The 22,317-nt window shown below is 39.5% G+C and overlaps 1 protein-coding gene across 2 annotated transcripts in view; it reads right to left on the bottom strand.

Moving 5' to 3' along the window:
* The window catches only part of LOC101465176 (cytoplasmic protein NCK2), a 40,879-nt gene that overhangs the window by 12,855 nt on the left and 5,707 nt on the right, over window positions 1-22,317 (bottom strand). For both annotated transcript variants that reach the window (XM_004551291.5, XM_004551290.3), the window contains exon 2: window positions 2,126-2,367. In XM_004551291.5, coding sequence (XP_004551348.1) covers window positions 2,126-2,351 — 226 coding nt within the window. In that variant the 5' untranslated portion in view covers window positions 2,352-2,367. The remainder of the gene's footprint in view (window positions 1-2,125; window positions 2,368-22,317) is intronic.

Genomic DNA, 22,317 nt, shown 5'->3' on the forward strand with positions numbered 1-22,317 from the left:
TAGAGTTCAATTTTGCCTCGAGTGATGTTGATGATACAGCCACATTAAAGCACAGAAAATGAAAAGGAAAAGCTGAAGATAACAATAATTATAGACTACCAACATGCTGCATAAACACAATGGACTGACTGAAGAGATGGAAAAATAGAAGAAAAAGGCCAGGCTGCTGAGAGGATGAAATAATCAAGCTCCCAGCCAATCAGATTCTCCATTTCAGTGTGTAAGTTCCATTAGCGGCTGACCTCACCTATTGCTCATCACTTCATCATGACAGCGTACTCGCCTATTGAATTTTCTCTGGCTTTTAACACTAAAGAGCTACTAGCTGGAAGCACGCTACTTAGACTGAAATGGAACTAGGCCATAATGATGTAGTCGATATGTAACTTAGTCAGGGGACAGAGAGGTAATCCATCATTCTCGCACAACCATTAGGCGGTTGATTTCTCCACTAATTAAACCACTGATCATAGAAAAGCAGAGACCTACAGTGACGGAGAAAAGAGCTGATGGGAACAATACTGAGGTGGGGGAGTGAGTGAGGGGATGCTATTGTCTCTGTACACAGTGAACTCTTATGAGGGTGACAGTGGCAGGCTGTGCCACGCTAGCCCACATGAGGCTACAGAGTTTCCCCGAGGGCTGGTAGCCACAGAGCTGAGAGTAATCAGAGCATTAGGCTAGACTCCTTTTAGCTCTTTCTCTATTCTCCACTTCACTGTCCTCCCCTCAAATCAAAATATGGGTGCCTTTCAGGGCCACACAGTTACTATTTTTATTCCAGTTGCGCATCTTGATCATCCCCCCGTTAAAATTTAACAGCAGGCATTTCTATTTTTTCCCCTTCTCACCATATCAGTCTCTTCTTCACAAAAAAAGGTATGTCATACTAAAAGTGTCAAAACAGATGAATTTCAGTGTTGCTCTGCCTCCGGCTCTTTTCCTGCTACAAAAAAAACAAGAGCAGGCTTATTTCTTGATGTCGGCTGTTTACCAGGACACACCACAAATCTGTAAGCGATCGGCCATCTCATTTGTGAAGGCTATTTTTCTCGGTGGTCACCTCTGTGGCATTTGTACTCCGGGGGGCAACTTCTCTCCAATCATTTTGTCACCCTACTCCTAAAGTCCAAAAGAAATATGTAAAAATAACTTAGATATCAAGTATTCGACTAGCGCGTGTTCTAACAGGACCCCATTGTGAGACTATTTGTCTTGCTACGAGTTATAATAAATTAAACAAATACCAGGATGCCTGACAGCCATCACAGATCATATTTTGGAGCCGTAGCTGAAAGCTCAGAAATAGATTCCACTGTGCAGCCGCACTAAGGAGCTCACCGTTAATTTAGGAATGTCTCAAAATACCAACATGCGCTACTGTACAAAAAGTTAAAGTCAATGCTCTCCGGCACGTGTGAAAGCCCTGTGTGCCACATATTCAGTCTATGCCACTTTAAGCTGCTGTATTATGCATGAGGTCACATGTAAACTCTACTATATCTCTGTTGATGTCTTGATTGCAAGACAGGCAAGCACATAAAAGAATTACACTTATTTTTCTTTTAAAAGTCTGTCAAACTTGATGCTAACAGACAAACTTTGCTGTCTTTCATCCATATTGTTTTTATAATTGGCTATTACAAAGAAAACCTCTATTTTTGATCAGGGTGCTTAAATGGTGAATGTTAAATGTATTTAATTCATTTAGCCATACTATATTCTCTGCAATCCCTGTCACAGGCTGACAGCTATGGCAACATGTAATATCTAATATATTCAAGTCACGAATGGGGACTGAGAGACAAGAGTGCTGACAGCTGAGAGCAATGGGCAACTCAACAAGATCCCTGCAGGGCACAGTAACAGCTCCCAGCAAGGGGGTAGACATGGTGAAGAAATCATTTTACTTTTTTTGAGAGAGAGAATTCAAGCAAACACAAGTGCACACACACAGATATCTGTTTAACACCGCATCTTATCTCCTCCACCACGGCGCACAGAGTATTGAAAAGAGGATGCAGAGATTTTCTGCTTTTACTGAGAATAATCTCCTGGCAGTAGCAACTTGTACACACAAGGCAACCTTTGACTTCTAAGCAGCGTGTGACTGAATTCCTCTTACCCAGAGTGTCTTTGATGTTCTTCACAAGTGAGCCCTTCTTCAGGCTGTTCTTGCGCTCGACGTAGTTTGATGGCACATATCCCGTTTGATTGGAGGCGTTGCGGACACGCCACCAGGTCTTCGAGTCGTCCAGGAGGAAGAGACGCTCATTTTTACGGATGTCAAGTTCCTGGTCCTGCTGGGCCGTGTAGTCCCACTTGGCTACAACAATCACCTCCTCTGTCATCTTTCATGGAGTCCTCCTGTGGGGGGGGGGGGGGGGGGGGGGAGAAACCTGGAGTGAGCCAAGGACTAAAACTCTTTGCGAACTGCCATACAAATGGTGTACATCAGTATACACATTCACTTATGTGCTATTAGTAAGCACATAAGTTAATTATTATAAGGAAATACTGCTTCTGACTCATCACCTGACTCCAGCCATTAGGCAAGTTATATTTAATCTATGAATCACAACCATAAAGTTGTTATTTTGTTACTTATTAACCAGATTTGCTGTCCAACATTATTAACAATGACAATTACTAACAAAAGACTGCAAAAACATCTTTTACAAAATGTCAAAATATGTATTTTTCCCCCTAATGCAAAGGATAATTTAGAGGTGAGTTTATGTGAGGCTCTGCACTGCTGTGACACATAAGAAGTCATTACAAAAATAATCCATACTCATCCCTGCACAAAGTTATTAAACCGCTTATCCCAGCTCACACTGGGCATTATTCTGCATACACCCTGTACGGGGGTTCCAGTCTATCAGAAGGCTAGATTACGTAAGCAAGCTAAATATGACAATCTCATGTTTGTGAGTCATATTTAATCAAAATTTAAATAGATAATTCATTGGATGGAGACTAGAACAACTCTTCAAACTGCTAATGAAATTCTTACTGGCAAACTTTTTCTTTTTCAGGACAACGGTGCTAAAAACATCAACCCCTCAAAATAAATAAATAATAATTCTCAAAGGACTTCTTTGGTAGAAAACAACAAACACACAAAATCAATTTGTGTGCTCATTTTGAATTCACCCTCCTCAGCACGCACACACATCCACATTACTTTGCCTATTAGATTTTTCTGACAGACAGTGAGCAATTACATGCTCTACTTCACCAAGCTTTAGGTAAGGTCATTCGACGTGAGGCATTGACAAGGAATCACTTATGATGCAACCAAATTTGGGGGAAATCTGCACAGAGATATAAGGAATGTTTGATGGAATTTTTTACTCCAGTTTGTGAAAATCCGCTCTGTGATAAAAGCCACCTCATGGTATGAGAACCATCTTAACAATCCAGTTTATATTTAGCTCTCTGCCAAGTAAGGAGTCTACAAGTGGAAGCTCGATTACTTCAAGACATGACTGACGAGAAATTAGTGGAGATTATAAGGAGCCTTTTGAAGATACGGATAAGTTAAATAATTGACAGTTGAAAGGGGTGTTATAAAGCTTTTTTGTCATCTATTGCCAAGCAACTTAATCAAATAAAACTGCCTGTTTGATATCTACAGTCTAATCTAATGTAAGGCTATCAGGGAGCTATTGTGAGGCACCGAATTACAGCAGTAACAAAGGTCAGGGTTCAAAACAGACAAGCACAAGCATGGGGAGCATATGTATGCATGTACATGGATTTGACACAAGGGAAACAATCAGCAGCACAGATTTATAATGCAGGGGGATTGTATATTCCCTTACGCCTATAATCATTTACATTTTAGTCTTTAATGAGAGGGCATAGCACAGATAAAGAACAACCACAAAAGAGATTTATGACTCATGAGAAGAGGAGCTGCACAAATTAGACCGTATAAAAAGATTCCATTACTGGTGGAACGATTGATATCTTCTGGGTAGGCTACATTTTATGAAATGCAAATGGAAGCACTCTAAAGCTCTGGCTGTTTTTTCAACCGGAGAGATTCAATTCTGCTTCAATTAGGCCACGACCGCAGAGACAGTGCAGCCGATACAGAATACATTCTTACAGTTACAGCCGAAAGCAGGGTTGTGTGTCACTGCACGACAGCATCTAATAGCCGCTTTCTGTCTCTGCAACAGAACAATAAAAACTGAAATGCAACAGTTTGAGCAGATGAAATCTGCACTCATGAATGTGTCTCTGCTTGTTGTCACTAAGGCTGTCAAACTGGATTTCTTCACGGGCTTGAGCACGGACAACAGAAGAAAGGAAAGGAGGAAGGTTGTGCAACGCTGTCATAGCTTAAGTTCACCCTAAGTTAAATTACTCAACTTTCCAGGAGGTGACAACTTTTAGTGCACTACAAAGAATTCAGTAGGAAAAAAAGAGACAGAAGGGACAGTTTGATTTTCAGGAAAAGCAGCAGCTGTGCTTCTTTGGAGAGGGCAGGAAATTGAAGTGAAAAGGCAGATTTATGACAAGATGAGGGACAGTGACGTCAACTCTTCTAGGAGACAGGAGGTATGTGAACGTGCTGTGGCCTTTATCTGCCCCAGGCTACAGCTTCTAGGCCGAGCTACTTCGGTTGCATGATTACACTAAACCCGAGGAAGTCTGATTGGTTATATGCTGTACAGTTGTCGCTTTTAAGATATTGTAAAGCACATAAGAAGTGTTCAACAGCAATAAATCTGGCCACACTTCTACACAAGAGTGGTTGTTACACTCACTCAGACCTTTGAGCTGAAAGTCGTTTTCACGCTTGTAGCGCAACTAAATTTGAACAAATCAAGTAAAAAGCAATTACACTGATTCCTAGATCTGAGCTCATTCGTGGTTATACTTTTGACAAACAAATTAACAGCTGCGAACATGCAACCAGCTCCTTCCCTCAACCGATTTGCTGTCATCACAAAATGTCAGTGTCACATATAATCCATTGTATAGACTCTAGAGCGTAACAGCAGGTCTTGCTGCACTTAACTGAACTTTATGTGCTTACTTTTTTCCACCCCACTGGTGTCACCCCAGCGAGTACTCATTAAGGAACAACTGATGATTATTAGATGAGACTGCAGTGACAAACAGGTAGAAAAAAAAAAGCCACAGTACCGTCATGTTATGGGGGAGTGCAAAATGAGTCAGCCTTATGTATCTGTTGATATCAGCTTACTACAGAGAGTATTTGAGCAAAAACATAAGCGAATAGTAAGGCTAACCAAAATAATAAAACGAATCCAAACTAAGACAGTCTTAAATATCAGTATAAACTCCGTAACAATGACACACTGGCCTGATTAAAACATTAAAGACCCATTTGAAACTGTTAATCACATTCTTCATTAATCAAACCACATTTTAAATTGTAGGTATAACGTTGCACAGACATGATGCAATAGTGTGGAGATTGGGACTAAAGTTAGCCGTACTAACAGCTACAGCCTTCCTGCCTTGCAAGCTACCATCCAGATGTCTGTGCAGACACTGCTTAGGTCCTGGGGTTTTTTTTTTAAGTTGTTGGAAAATACAAAACATACAAAGCACAACTGCTGAACAGCAGCAAAACAAAGTGGTTACACATTGCACCAGAGTAACTGAATAATATGTGACCATTTTCCCCCACCATCCTATCATGAGCACTGCACCACCTATCAACCATTAGGCCAATTTCTGTCTCTTTGCCATCCTTGCATCAGGCAGAGTGATGGCAATGCTGCTTCAAATAAAATCTGTCATCCTCCGTCAGCTATCACGTATGACACAGTGGCAGCTGTATCACAGCTCACTGTGATACCCACATCGCTCTTGCTGTTGCAATGAAATCCATCAAGGCAGTTAATACAGAAATCAGTCTGAATGCCTTTTTTGATACAGTGAACTGAGCTTAAAAACAGGATCTGCTAAAGAAAGAAAATTAGAAAGAATTGCCATTTAATAGGATCAAATGACTTCCTTGGTATTATTAACAAACAAGACAGGTGGCTAAACAAAAAGGTCTCTCTCTGCATGAACGCACACAAATATACAGGAAAAGAAAATAAACCAATTTAGGCGAGTGTGAATTTGAAAGGGGGGGGGGGAGCCACACATTTGAGTGCTTCTCTCATAACCCCCCGTTATTCAGCTAAGAGAGTTATGAGAGAAAAGATGAGCAGCAGACTGCTGAGCTGGGCTTCACCAGCACTTCACAACTCCCTTCTAAGGGGGTGTTAGAGGCCCTTTCAAATGTGCACAAAGAGAGGGTGAAAGTAAAAGTGGATTATGAAAAAAGAGAGGATGTTTAAAGGGTGAAGAAGAAAAAAAAAACATGTCTGGCAGAGCTTTCCGTGTTCAGCATTCAGGTCAAAGCTAGCCAAAATTCAGCCAATGGGAGAACACTTCCACCTCCCCCCTCCACTCCACACTGTTTGCAATAGTTGCTTCTCACAGGAAGGAGGACCGCTTTACTCCCTGCTGGCGATCAGTGTCGGAAGCATTTGGAGTGCACTGAACAGACTGAAACATGAGGAAGCCAGATTCACTGCTACAGCCACTCTGGACAAGGCTCTGCAATTTAACGAGGCCTAATGGTCCTCTTCACAGAACGATTCGTCTCCAGCAACATAACCATGCCAGAGCAGCATTCAATGCCTTTCACATACAGTCAGTGTTGACAATATTTTCCACATGTATGCCTGCTGCCGTCTCATTTACCCCAGTTTTGCAGGCTGAAAAAGTGTGGCAGCTACGTTGTTAAACAGCAATATGTTACATCCTCTCGATAGGCTTTCAGTGCATCACCCACTCACACACAAAGTACATTTTCTGTCTCTCACAGCCCTTCAACAGAGGGTGTGGTATATGACACGAGCTCATCTGCCTCCGTATTGAGGTTGGCGAGTGCTCTTCAGTTTCAGGAAAATAAATGGGCGCTATACACATGGATGCCATCAAAATAATAAAAAGAAGAAGAAGAAGAAAAAAAAAGCACCAAACTCAAAACACTCGAGGACAGCTCGAATACAACACCAAAAGCGCTTCTTGCTGTCTTCTCAAAATAGAACTGAGAAGAAGGCACACTCAGACCACACAAATAGAACCCGGCCTGCTATCACAACACCATATGACTGAACATCTGAAGACAGAGGAGGCTTTATCAAATTCAACTTTTCCAAAGCTGCAAAGCACAATCTAAACCAGAGAACAAACACAGCCAACTCTAGTAATAACATCCCTAAAAATCCAGCCCCGTTTTCTGATGATTCCATTGAGTCTGAGCAGCAGACCCCAAAAGAAACATAAACAGAAGTATCCAAAAGTAAAGCCAAATAAATGTTCGAGTATGAGGTTTTAAAGTGATACTACACTATCCAGCACTGTGCTTTTAAGTTTGGGATTTGTGGATGAGATTAAACAAAATCACAGGCAGGCTTAAGCATCCTACTATCATTACGTACTTCAATTCTTATATTGGGGCATTTAGCATTCAGTACCTTTTTAGCATCTTTTAAAGTTTTTTTTCCCCCTCTATAAGATCAGTTTATGTACTACATAGCCTGTGATTAAAGTTCCAAATCCTCTGTGCCTGTAGAGTGAATCTATTTAAACTATAATTACAAATACACACAGCCCCAAAATACTAAAATTATGCTTTTTTGTTGCTGCGTTGCCCAAACAAAATATGATTACATGCACACAAGCCACAAGTTAATATGCTGAGCTTGTGCAATTCAGGTGCACGCAGTCACCTGAAAACAGAGTTTAGAAAGTTTTCTGTTTAACCCTCTGAAAGCAATATACTAAAATTCCTGCTGCTCTAGCAGAAAAGCATCCGACTGTTCCCATGAGCCGAGCTGGAGCGTGAGCATTCAGCACACAGATGGCAATAGTCTTCACAAAAGCGCCAAATTATATCCAGCATGTCAACTTGTATTAAAAGCTTTGGGTGTTTGTATTAATGAGAGTATTAACTGCTTCTCATGGGGGGGGGGGGGGGGGGGGGGGGAATCACTTGACATAAGGCCAAACAAACAAGCAGGGACTTGCTTTTGGGGCCTGCTTGTTTAAAAGCACTGTAAGTGTTAGTAAGGGTTTTTGATACCTTGTGCGTATACACAGAATGTGCCATTGTAGCGAGTACAACCAAACCAGAAAACAAAAAAAAACAAAAAACAAAACCAAAACCAAAAACCATGTCATGGAAGTTTTAGGGTGTGTATTAAAGCACCAAAAGACTAATTGAAAAACGAAAAAAAATAGATACATTGAAATTTGTAGTTGCCATAGCATACTGTGCATTTTTATATAATCAATAAGAATCACTCCAGTTCACTTCAACCACTGATGAAGCAATCTTGCAGTGTCACAACACAACCATAAATCTTAAGCTGCCTAAAAACCAATGAAAGAAACTTCCTTCTTTAACAGGACCTTCCTCTCTATAAGCAATTTTTCACATGTCACTTTTATTTTCTGTCATGACTTCAGTTTCTCTCCTATACAGAGCCAAAATTGTTGAATCGATCTCCATGACAATAATCATGGGTGGTCCATTTTTCACTCGCAGGGCTTTAAAATAGAAAAAAGAAAAATAAGGTGGAACCAGAAGAGTGTTTCGAAATGCCTTATGAAGACACCATTAAAGAACAAGGTTGGTGTTAACATATTTTATGATAACTTATGTATTTCATGTTAAAAATTACATAAAAATGCATATTTAACACTTAATCTCAACAGTGAATCTGTTCTGAATGTGAAGTGTTATTTAATCTGTTGATGTTAAGATACAACTGTACAATATCCACTAATCAACAAATCAGTGATTACTACAGCAGGACGTGATGTGCCTTACCAATCCCTGCATCACACATGATCTCTGCAGACAAATGGCAGGTGGTGTTTTTCCTACTTAAGTGTTTCCTATTTAAACTTTTTTTTAATGATTGCATTATGCGAGTTGCTGTTTTAATTAGCATTTTCTTAATTTAGCAACACAGCAGTGAAATCAGGTTAATTTTAGATCATTATTCCATCGTAATGATTGCAGTGAATGATGATAAACAACACTGAATCCCTACTGCATCGAGTTCCTGCTAAATTCCCTATTTTCTCTCCTCTTCACGCTTAAATAGCAGACTTGGGTTGTTTTCTCTACTCCTTGATGCCTACTTTAACTCCCTTCGATAACAGTGCAGAGCTTGTTCACTTTGCACACCTCTCTGCACTCCAAACACATGACACTGCTCTACTGTGCACCTTGTTTTCTGTAAATTTCATAACCCAAACCTCTGTGCACAACCTCTCCCCGCTCCATGGCATCACCTATTAGCATTGTTTTCTTGTATCTGTTTTATCCAGTTTTGCAGCCCTGGTTCACATAAAAATAGAGACTTTCTATTCCTTAACAGTGTGATACTATAGTATTCATCTCCCTTGACAGAACAACAAAAGGCAAGCATTGTAAAGCACAGTGGGGCGAGTGTAGTGAGCACAGCTTTGATGTACAATGGCAATGTTTTCTCTCGATTGGAGTGGAGACAGAAAGCACCTGAGGTGATGCTGTGTTTGTGTCTGTGACAAAGCTCGAGAGAGAGAGCGATAAAGAGAGGGGAAAAAAAATGTGTGAAAAGGGTCACTTCCAAGCCAAACACCAAAGATGGTGCACTGGCTTTAAGCTACAGACATGTTTAATTAAGTGCACCAGACTATTTTTCTAATCCCTCACCATAAACCATGCCTCCAAGGATCTGCGCTCTGCACGTCAAGACTAAAGTGGTGCCCAAACACTAAGCTTTTTCGAAAAACAAGCCTTTATATTGGTTAATTGTATTGCAGTCTGGAAAGGGCTTTGGACTATGCTGATACAGGTATGCAGGACACATGATGACCACTTGCTACCTGCAACTACTATTATTATTCCCTGCCCTGTCTCATACCATCACAATTTTACTCAATCTCACGCCACACTGACCTACATCATACTAGAGAGTTGCTACGACTGATTTGACTGGGTTGCATATTTGTGTTTTCAAATGCATCTCCGTCAAGTAATGTCTAGAAAAGCTCAGGGATTGAGTCCCTGTGTGAAAACTGCTTAATCCTGTGTTCATGTCTGCTGCATTATGTGTGTAGATTGCAGTAGACCAAAGCAGAGGACAGATGGTTGACTTGGGCAACAGTGGGAAGGAAGAATGCTCAGTGCATCATGACAAGCCCACAGTATCCTAAGCCTAGCAGCGTAACTAAAGAAGGCTTCAGGGTCACCCGATCTAGTCGTAACTATAAGCTTTATCAAAGTCTTAAGTGTGATCCTAAAAGTAGAGCGTGTCTTTTTCCTGAATCCAAACTGGGAGCAGTTCAGGGGCCTGAAAGCTGAAGACTCTTTCTCCCATTCTACTTTTAAATACCCTAAGAACCAGAAGTAAACCAGCACTGAAGTCCTCTATTGGGGCAATAAGGTACTATGAGGTCTTTAAATTAAGATCTATATAAGATCGATATAAGTGCTATATATATATACATATATACATATGTATATATATATATATATACACACACTAGGAGTGCAACGATATTCGTATCGATATTGAACAGTTCGATACAGTGCTTTCGGTTCGGTATGCATATGTATCGAACAATACAACATTTGTAATTTATTTTATCAACTTTCCTTCTGACGATGCTGTCTGTGTTGAGCGCTCAGTGAATCTGCGTTCGACTACTCCGCCTAGGCTGCACTGTCGAGCGCAGATCCACTGAGCGCTCAACACAGACAGCATAGTCAGGAGGAAGAGCGCAGGGCAAGCTAGCGAGACAGAAGTTAAGCTCTCCTTGCAAGATGGACCTCCCCCACCCTCATTCAGATCTGGCGTTTGGAATTATTTTGGTTTTCATGTGACGTATGACCCTGAAGGTAAGCGAGTCATGGACTAAAGTAAAACAGTATGTTGGATGTGCCATGCAATGCTTAATTACATTGGTGTGAACTAGTGTGTTAGCGCAGTTAGCTCGTTAACGTGTTGGCCGTCTAGCCCCATGCACGGGGCGATCGGCGGTAGCTCGTTAACGGAGATTTGCCGTGTTGTGGCGTTAAGGTCATTTCAACGAGATTAACCTGAAAGCACTAGTGGGAACACAACGAATATGACTGCACATTTACGCCGACATCATCCTAGTGCAAAGACAAAAACAACAAGCATGCTACTAACTTTAGCCGAGTCATTTAGACAGCTGTTAGCACGTGATTCTCCTTATGCTGCTGAGAATATAGCCCAGAAGAAGCGGATAGTATAGCTTTTATTTTGGAAAGAGACATTTCTCTGTAATAAACTCTCTTTTCCAAAGATGAGTGATTCCTCAATCAGATACAGGGCTTGCAAAATCGCTAGCCCGACGTCCCGGAGCTAGCGATCTTTCCAGTCGGGCTACAAAAATCTAGCTCTTCCCTGCCCGTCGGGCTATTGTAGGAAAAATATATGTCAATGCTTTTGCATTCTTTCAGAAATGTAGTTGGGTAATTATGTCATTGGCATCGGTGAGCCACTGTCAATATGTGACATATTGAAATCGCGTTTGAATTTGCGCTTGTTTTTTTGCTTTCACTTTGCAATGACAGCACTGATCTGTGAGTGATGATAATTTGTGCACCAATTCCTCTGACATCGTCTTATTAATCGTTAGCTTACTATGCAAACATGACAAGTGAAATCTCCCGCAGCAAGCTTAAACATGTGAGAGGTTGATCGCAGAGAATCGCTGAGCTTATGTGAGTGCGTGTGTAAAAGCAGCAGGATTTATATTTGACTACGATGACCTGGATGACTGAGAACCTTCACAGACAGATATATATTTTAGTTCTGCTGAGCCAAATAAGACAGGTCAGGGTGAAGAAGTGACAGCCAAAGAAAAGCTTACCACAAAACGGAGAAGTTATGACAAATCAGACTATAAGGCAAAAAGAAAGTGCAGCTTTATGGTTTCATGGACAAAAGAATTTCTGTGGCTGCAATATGACGAGCTAAATAACCAGGGGTGCACATAAGTGGTCCGCAGGTGCGCATTCGCTGTCAAAATAAAAAACGCGCACAAGGGTTAGGGTTAAATTTAAAAACTGTACTTTTGAGTTAAAATATATATTTATAATTTTAATAAATGACAAATTAAAAAGGCATGAACATTTTTTTGTATCGAAAAAATATCGAACCGTGACACCAAAGTATCGAACCGAACCGTGAATTTTGTGTATCGTTGCACCTGTAATATATACACACACACGTACGTATATATATATATATATATATATATATATATATATACATACATATACACACACACACACACACTTTATAGAGATGTTAAATGTGTGGATGTCAATGAAGTGGACTTAAAATATATCCTTTTGTTCAGAAATTTGCCACAAAATAAAAACCACTTGTTTTGTTTTTTTGTAGGAACTCCTGGTTTCATAATAAAAAGTTATAAGGATATATATATAGGATTGCTGGGTTTGCACATCATTAGGGTCCCCTGAGTGGTAGGGTGGAGTTTTGCCCGCTCGCACTTCTTCATGATGCATTCCGTAAAGGCATAATTGGATTGGGATCTCGGGGGTTTGAATGCTGGGTTATCACCTTGGGCTCTATGCCATATTCATCAAGAAGAATATTCCCGACAATAATGGTCTTTTTTTTTTTTTTTACTTTTCTATTGGGGGGGGGGGATATTAGCCGTTTAGGGGAGGCAGCACCCTTGCACTTGCGGTGTGTGTTTTGTCTGTAACTACGTTTATGTCCACATGAATGTCAAGTCCCAAGGTTTCCCAGAGAACACCGTAACAATGATTAATCTTTCTCCCTTCACCTGTCAGCAATCAGTGTATCAAAATGCAAGCTGTGGCATCTTCATAAATGAATAAATGGGGTTATGAAAAAACGCACCAGATACAGATCAGATACAACTCCCTCGTTACAGCTGTCCAAATCATTTCTATGAAATTGGCTGGACCCCTCAATTTTTTTCTTCTTAATATGAACTGTTCTTCCAGAGGATACTTAATTATAAGGCAAACCGTCATTAACTATAGTTATTTTAATGACATCACATACAAAAACCTATGACGTCCACATTGCTAACTATGGCAAAAAAATATTGATAATTCAGAATAATAATACAGAATTAATTTTATTAAATATTTATTGTTTATTCACTTTACTTTTACCTTCTACTTTTATATAGGATATTATCTGGTCCCAGCCCTAAATACAGAATTTAACAACCACAGAATATCACAGATATGCTGGAAAATGGTCAAAAACCCTGTCTGATTATGTGTTCATTAAAGTAACTTGGAAATGATATACACATACTCTGCAAAAACAATACTTTCCCCAAGAGTTAAATCACCATCAACATTCTTCACTTTGAACTGCATCACAAAGTTCCCATACTACAGGAAATAAAGACTGGTTTCTTATCTTTTTGAAATTGCTGCGTCCCATTCATGACTCACAAAAATGTTGGATAGTTTAAAACGACCTGATCGGCAATGTTGATGTAAAGTAAGGTATCAGAAAACAAATCACAGAACAATAGCTCACAACTAAGCAAGTAACTGCTACTATTACTCACAATACAACACCCTCCAGGAAGTTATTATAATAAAGCATGTTTGACCACTGCAAGCTCAGGTTCAACAAGCCCTTACTTCTAATGCACTCCTTTACCTTAACTAGAAAATAAGACGTCTATTTTACTGCAAACTGCAGGTTCCTGTCAGAGCAACATTAGATCTCGAGTACACTTTATAGCAGTAGCACAAACATGTCATGTGTGTGCGTCTGTCGGTCAGTACAAAGCAAAGTGCTAATAAAAACCTAATACTTCAATGGATTAGTACAAAATTTGGTTGTTTCCCAGTATGAGTGGAAGTTTAAACTCATGACACAATGCTCTAGGACAGGTGCACCACTAGATGTATTATTTTAAAAAACAAACAAACAAAAAACAGGAACATAAATGATCAAAGAAGCAAAAATGGGAAAATGAAAGCTTTTTTTACTAATATTTTGTACTCTCAAATAGCTAACTTGACAAGTGTACAGTGACCATAAGCAGTTTTAATACATTAACATGGAAGATAAACAATTCAAAATGACTAGGGTAAGATTGCATGCCGTGCACTAACAACAGTCCAGCGTTGTATGAGGAAATAACCACCCAATGAACCAATGCACTCATTTCATGTTAATACTCAACACTCTCAGAATATGTTGTGAAAGACTACGTTGGAAAGTGAGGAAACAAGAACACTGAGCAAAGTCTTCTGAAACTATTCTACACCCATCCTTTTTTGTGTAACACGAACCACTGCTGATTATTAACCATCCCAAGTTTTACCTTCTCTCTGTGCCTTCAACTCCATTTGGTTTTCCATTCTACTCCTCCCTCGGCTATGGACCTGAATTATTCTCTTTGATCAGATCCTACAGTGAAGCTCCCAAGAGAGAACAGACTGATGTAGTAATAGCAATGCAAAAAGAGTGGTGCAATTCAATGCAGACCTGTTGAACAACTTCTACACCCCTGTGCATATGTGGATAATTTACAGCATTTATTCTTTATTCAAAGTCATCCTTTGACAGTGGCTTGTTTTTAAAATATTATGTGCCCAAATCATTAAGCAGATCTCCTAACTAATATCACTGTAAACGACCGTTTCATCAGACTTTGAGTGCATACATTTGTTTCCTTTACTCAGGGGGCTTGTTTCTTTTCCTCCAACCTCACAACAATCAAAAACAATCCAGCAAAAAGGTCTCAGAGTCAACACACCATAAAGCCTCTCTTTCTCCAGAAAGCATGGGAAAATAAATGGAATTTACAGCATGTGGTGAAATTATTTTAGGCTTCTGAAATTGTGATTGTGGCATTAGTATCAGAATCTGGGATATTTTTGTTTTGTCTTCCTTTTTTAAATTTGAGCCTTAATATTTGCTTAATGATCAGCATATAAAAACAAAAACAAAGATTTTGCATACTCCATCTACATTCCCATGCGTCTGCTCTGTGCACTAATGCTCACCGCATTTGAAGAAAACATTTTCCAGGACAGTTTACCATGTTGTTCATTTTCCCTGCCCAAGGATGATGTTCCATGATCTATATTTATCTACATTTTCCAAGACACTTGGGAACTCTTTAACAAGCTTCAAAAGAAAGTTGTTAAAGCTTTTCTCTTTCTTTCACATGTTTATTTGTCTGTATTACATAACTGTTTTGGCGGCATACCCATGGAAAACACCAGAACAGTTTGGTAAAAATGAAAGTGTCAATACCTCAAAGCTACAAAGCCTTTTAATATACAGACAAGGTCCAGTTCAGTTCTTAGCAGCCATGTTTTAAAATCAGCCAACTAAGTTACAGTGGTACTGTATATTCTCTGTGATTTGAGGGTAGATAAAGCTGGAAATGTGCCATTTCATGCCATCAGTGTGTTCTCCTTGCTGGCCACTTCTTTTTGCTGATATCGTAAACAATTTAAATACATCACACTATCTGAGCTCTCCTGCTCATATTACATGGTTTTCTGCACCACAGGCATCCATAGCTTGACATTTTACACTACACTTCAGTGCCGATTTAGTGTGGCCTGAGCACCGGATGGCATTTCTGCTTCTACGACATGCAGATGATATAATTTCTTCCACATAAAACAGTGAAGCACCGTACACACATCTGCCGGCAGCTCTTTCTGCCCTCCCAAGGTCGCATTCTAACAACTACAGCTCTGCCAACCCAAAAAACAGCAGACTGGGTGAATAGATGTCCTGTAGCAAGTGTATATGACTGTGTCCATGTGAAAGCGACAAAGAGACACTCAACAGCGGAAAAACAGAATGTGTGCAGTATTTAATTCTCCGGAGACCCCTGTGGCATTCTGAACCTTACATCTCATAAATAAAGAAGGATTTCCTTCAGCTGTAGCCATGCGTGTGAGAGAGGCTAAGAGAGAGAGAGAGCACAAATGGATTAGGGGATGCCTATCATATTGCTACCAGCAACTGAATCAACTCCCAAGCACGCAGCAGTATATTTGAAGACAAATACAAGACAACAACATATCTTTAAAGCCTAGATTTTAACAAGTACATGATCTGGTGATTTCAGATGGTAACCTTCCTTAAAAGCAAAAATATCAAACTTGAGTTATTCCAAAGCATTAGTCTGTCCTTGAACAGATTTCATGGGCTCCAAGTTATGTCTTGGTGAGCCAAATTGTCACACAGACGGTAGCTGTGACTACTTTTGACTGAAGTTCAGAGAGGCTGTCTCTGCAGCTCTTACATCACACAGAACTGTGATACAAGCCTGGGAAAATACAAGTCAAATAAAGTTAGTAGGCCACTAGACAACCGTTGTAATCGAATTACTGCATAGATCATAAATATTCAGTAGCAGCAGCACGATCGGTCTATTAAATATTTCATACAAATCAAGATAAAACTGGGTCATTGACTAATGGCGTTGATTAATCAATTTATTCGATTAATGGTGCAGTCCATGTTCTGAGGCACATCAGGCTGCAAAACACTGCTCAGCAGTTTGTAATAATTGAGGTTTTCAGGCAAGGCTAAGGTTGGTGTCTAACATTTACCGTAATGAAAACATCTCTAATGCTAATGGAACTAAAGGGCTGCCAGTTTGGGCTATATAACATTAACCAACTTGTAGCTAAAACCTGCAGCTGCATATAGATGTTGTGTGTTATTTCTTGTTTTCTTCACCATGTAACTGTGACAACAATGTTTAGCTCCTGTATTGTATAAGCTGTGGAGCGGGTGGCACGTTTTCACAAGAGTTGAATTCCATCCATATAATCCCTCCCATAATGCATGCCCCAGCAAATGCACACTGTCTGCTCTTACTTTCTTATTCTTTTCTGTAGTGTGGGGATTTCCCTTAATCTCAAGGATTTCTGAATCATCTTGTGGGAAATTACTTAGAATCACATACCCGATTCTCTGCAGACTAAAGTCACAAGCTATCGACAAACTTCCTCTCAAAGTCATACTGATGAGAATTCAATAAAACCCTTTAAGATAAGCAGCTGGGCAGTGGGGCAAGCTACACTGCATGCCCTTGGTGCACAGATGGCTACGAGTGCATTATTTTAAATCTACCGTAATAAATTGTGAAACAGGCTGGTTTTGCTGATCTAGGTTTGCATCTATGCTCATCTTAAACACGTGTAAACTGGAAAAACTGCAGTCCAGAACACAGAACAGTCTCAGATCAGTTAGGCTCATCTCAAGTCCCTGAACTTCCACAGTTTGTCCTCCATTACACAGTTCAGAGCTGAAGATGCTGAACTTGTGTATCTGTATTGCAAGGGCCAAGAGTCAGAAATTTCTGAGAAAAATATTGACTATTCAGGATTACAAAGTTATACAAACGCAGAAGATCTCACAATACCACAAATTTACAAACGAGAGAGAAAAACTTTGCAATATAACATTTTTGGGGGTTCAGGGAGACACACGGTCTCACTATACACGGCTGGCGCGCACACACACACACACACACACACACACACACACACACACACACACACACACACACACACACCTGCTTCCTGTGTATGTTATTGGTAAATGATACCGAATAAAATTTGTAATTATATTTTGCTGAAGAGAACTACATGTGATTTTACCTCGGAATCACAATATCATAAACATTTGGAGTTTAATAAGAAAAATGATGTAAACTAGGCTCTTCAGAACAAAAAACAAAACAAAAAAAAGGTCACACAGTGATGTGGATAAGGCAAGGGCTTTTTAATGCATTAAGATCTAAATTGGAGAGATGCAGTGATAGCTGGTTCCATCATCCATACGTATGGATGTATGTGTGTAAAGCAGTCCCTCTGTGGTATGAGGAGGTTGATGCAACCTTGCAAAGTAAAATCAGTGGGGTTTTTTGTTGTTGTTTTGACACAGTTAGGAACATTTGCACTCAGAGGTAGTGTGTGCCCCTTATTATCAGAAATATTCAGCTGATAAACTCTGAAAGATGAATGAAAGCTTAACTGACTCACAAAACTAAGGCAAAGCAAACAGCTAGATTGTTTGCACTGGTAGGGCAGTGGATCTTTTGGGAATGTTGGGTCAATTTTCAGTCAGAAAAAAAATAAAAACAATTTCCTATTATCCAATTCAAATCATCCCATTTGTAAGAGGAAATATTTTCCATTTCATTTTCAGCCTACAACTGAAAACACAGTCATGTTTTTAGCTGAATATAAGGCTACAGCCTGCAGCCTATTACCTCTGGAAGATTGGAAACAGGGGAAAGCAGCTCGTATATGTATCAGCAAAAATAACAAAATCTGACTACCAGCAACTCCAAGATTAACAGTATTAACAATGAACAATGCATATCAATGTTCAATCTGTTAGAATTAACTCTATGGTTTAATGAGAGAATTACTTCTTAAACTTGGTTTAAGCCATAAACCAGTGACTTCCCCAAGTCTTCACTGGCTTGAAAGAACATTTTTTTCCTAAATTGTCAAAACATTGAAGGTCATAAGTATTTTTTTTTCCAAATCAGATTGCTCCCATTTTTCAAATTAATCTTAGGTTTTGATGAGTTTAGCCAATTAGCGAAATTACTGGACACGTCATTCCAACCTGTAACAGTGAGAGGCGTGTAATTTAGCAATCAAAGAACGCAGCAGCTGCAGTGGCAAATCTGAATGGCAGGTCAAGATGCATTCACACTGAGGTTAGAGCAAGGGCAGATCGAGTGAAGAGCTTATATGTTAGTCCCGGCTGAAGTTCATTACTGGCAGGAATAAAGAACAGCTGGTAAAACATCATTTGGCATTTGAGGTAGTACATGTGTGCATGTTCCTCAGGCCAACATTAGAGTTATCAATGCTTGAGTAATTTTGAGTAAACAAGAGGGTAAAATCAATAATAAAGAAAAGTAAACATCGTCCCAAATGTTCCATAGGGCTATTGTTATCTTTTTTTTTTTTAAATATTATTTAGCTTGTTTAATTTTATATTTAACATTAAAAAAACAAAACAAATCCAAGTGACAAGATTACCTCATAAAAACATAGCCGATGTCTCTCCATTGCAGAATGTGCGCCCTATGCGGAATAACTCATCCATTCAGAAAAACTAATCACAAATATGAATCATAATGTTTACTAGAGTGCGAGTGCCTTTCACAGCGTCCATAGGAATGGTGAGAGCTTGTTAATGAGGCTGAACCGCAGAGGGATGGGAGTAACGTGGGCTGCGATGCTCGGAGGGGAACTTGGATTTTTCTGTGAAATACAGATAAGCAAAGCCCTCATGCTCTGTCTGCACGCCGCCTGTTTCTGCATCAGTACAGCCAAAGGGGAAAACGTTCACTTAATTAAATCAATTAGAGCATGAAGGGCCTGTCGAAGCCTCCGCAGAAAAACAACAGGATGGAATAAACTCACAAAAAGTTCAAGTTTTTCCATGAGCCATATAAATTTCTCTTCATTTCACAACTTTTAGATGTCGAAAGTCATGCAAATGGTCTGAATAAGATGGTGCTGTGGCCTTTAATTAGTCTTTTAAATTCTTTCTAATCTGAGACATAAGGGGTAAAGGGCGCATCAGTATTTGATCACTAATTTTTTTGGTGTACTTATAGTTATTTTCACTTTTGATCAATCTAATGAAATTTTAGAGATGCACAAATATTGATCTAAAACATAAAATGTGACTTTTTATTTATGTCATTATTTGCACTCAAAGTAAGATGTCAAACTTTTGTCCAAAGTTTTAAACTCCTACAGTAAAGTGTTGGGTTTCACCCTCACTCAGATTCTCTCTCCACAGCCCAAGTAGCAATTTTCTGCTATGCAATCTGAACCCCATACCTGCTTAAGGAACATGTGGGACAGCAGTGGACTCTTGATTACTGTTTAATGAGCAGTTCACCGGAAGGTTTATAAATTTAAGGTCATATTTCTCCACAGAGTGAAGCGAAGCTGAAATCATAGTCTGCATGGGTAATCTCCCTGAAGACCTCAGAAGCTTTACATCTCCCAACCCTCAAATCTCCATCTATATCCATCATTTCAGTAAGAAAACCTGCCAACGTATTGCCTCAAACTCGATAGCTGTCTGCAGAAATATGCCGTCTTCTCTTCTGTTTTTAAAATACAATATAATGTCCCTAACTTGCACTCAAACTTGCAACTCAGGTCTTAACCTCAAACTGCAGATTAAAAAGTGTGCAGTTTTGACTCTGTGGATAAGAGTATGCAAGACTGAGAAACTGTGCAATCGTACTCTAACCAGCTTTACTCTTTCACAGCCTCCCCTCCCTCCAGCACTCACCCCTGCCACCTCCCTTTCATCACAGAGCAGGATTAGGCCTGATGCCCAGTGGTGACACAAGGACACTGAAGCCAACATACTGTTAGATCAGTTGTTGGGCATGAATTAGGAACTCGAACCGGGTGGAAGGAGATGGAGCTGGGAGGTGATGACAGAAATGAAGGACAAGAAGGAGAGACTAGACAAACTCAAGGAACAAAAGAGGAACACAGGAAAGACAACAGAAAGTCTAAACTACTGAGTAAAGTCATCAAAAAAAAAAAAAAAAAAAAAAAGGAAGCCAAAAGCGACAGCCTGGGGTGTGGTGTCCACTAGACACTAAATGTTTAGATGCTGATGTTTCAACAGGTGATGTTTCTCATGGCTTTGTTAGCCTATCATAAAGTAATATAAATAAAGATGTAGTGCTACAGGCATGAAAGTCTGATGTTGTAGTTATAAAGTAAACTCTGGGCAAAACTTAAAACAACATAAAGCAAAAAACAGACTTCAGAGAATACTATACACTGGTAAATCTCATTAATCTGACCCATCTTCATTACAGTAAAGACTTTAAGTCTTATTTATATAGACTAGGACCCAATGCATCAAATGTACTCAGTTAACAATTTAACAGAAAAAACAACATGAAAGGTGTTTGTTGGTTTTGGAGAGGTCTGTGTGAGCGTTTAAGTCACACAAACTCTCTTGTGCTCTGTGATGTTTATGGACCTGGGCTGGTGGTGAAATGTGGAAAAAGCCTGATGTTCCAACACCATCCTCTGTGCAGAAAGAAGTAGTCTGTTTGTCACTCCAAAGGGCTTTTTGTTTTGTTGTGGGTTTTTATTTTTTATTTTTATTTTTATCCTCTACAGGTATTATTGCCGTTTATGGCATTTTGAGAAAACAGTGAGCTTTTTTCTTTTTAGTGAGCTGAGACCTTCAGCTATAGCAGACACTTCTCTTACAGGTAGGTACTAAGTTTGAGCGATTAGACGAATATATCAACGAAAGGCCGAGCCTTTCACCAATCGTTTTTACAAGAGCAATTTATTCATCTGTCTATCCATCCATCCATCCATCCATCCGCCCATGAGTAAGTTTGCTAATAATGTTGGTAGAAGCTAAGAGAAGCAGTCAACGGAAAAAAATAAAATAAATAATAGCGCTATTTTAACAGCACCCTCTTCCAGCTGCGAACAAATGCACCCTTCTCAGAGTGCGCCCAAATGCAGCGATTCATTTACTCAAACTCATAAAAGAAAGAAGGAAAGGCAGTACACAAAAAAAAAGTAAGTTAAAAATCAAATCATCTCTTCTAGCAGACATTTTAAAAAGACAATCTGACGTAAAGTATTTGGCGCATCTCAAATAAATAAACGAATAATCCAAAAAAGTAGCTATATTATTGCTGAAACAAACAAGAAAAGAAGGTCAAATATTCCCTCCAAACAAAACGTATAAATTCTAAACATGCAAATCAGTGTGTGCATGATTACATTGCTCCACCTATCAAAAAGTCACCTTCGCAATTATATTGCCTATCGTCGGTTAGTGGACTTACTATTCAGTTGGAAAATTTTTACATATTGCCCAACCTTAGTAGGTACACACCTACCTGTTAACAAAGAATCATTCTATCTTGATGATGAGATACAAATGTTACTAGATCTGTTAGAATAAAGCCTCGTGCCTAGGTTATACTGTTACAGACACTTAGAGCGGCCGATCACTCATTCTGTTATACTTTTTTGAAGTCAAGGCCCGTGTGACTGGAGTCTTAAATTGCCAATGGGATTGCAGCAGACATGTTCAGATGCCATCAGATTAACAGAAAGAGAGGAATGAATGTCTACATTTTGGCTTCCAAAGAGAAGAAATAATAACCACGATAGACCAATACATTTTAAACATTCAGTTTAGC

Source organism: Maylandia zebra, linkage group LG16 (genome assembly GCF_041146795.1).
Source record: "Maylandia zebra isolate NMK-2024a linkage group LG16, Mzebra_GT3a, whole genome shotgun sequence".
Lineage (NCBI taxonomy): Eukaryota > Metazoa > Chordata > Actinopteri > Cichliformes > Cichlidae > Maylandia > Maylandia zebra.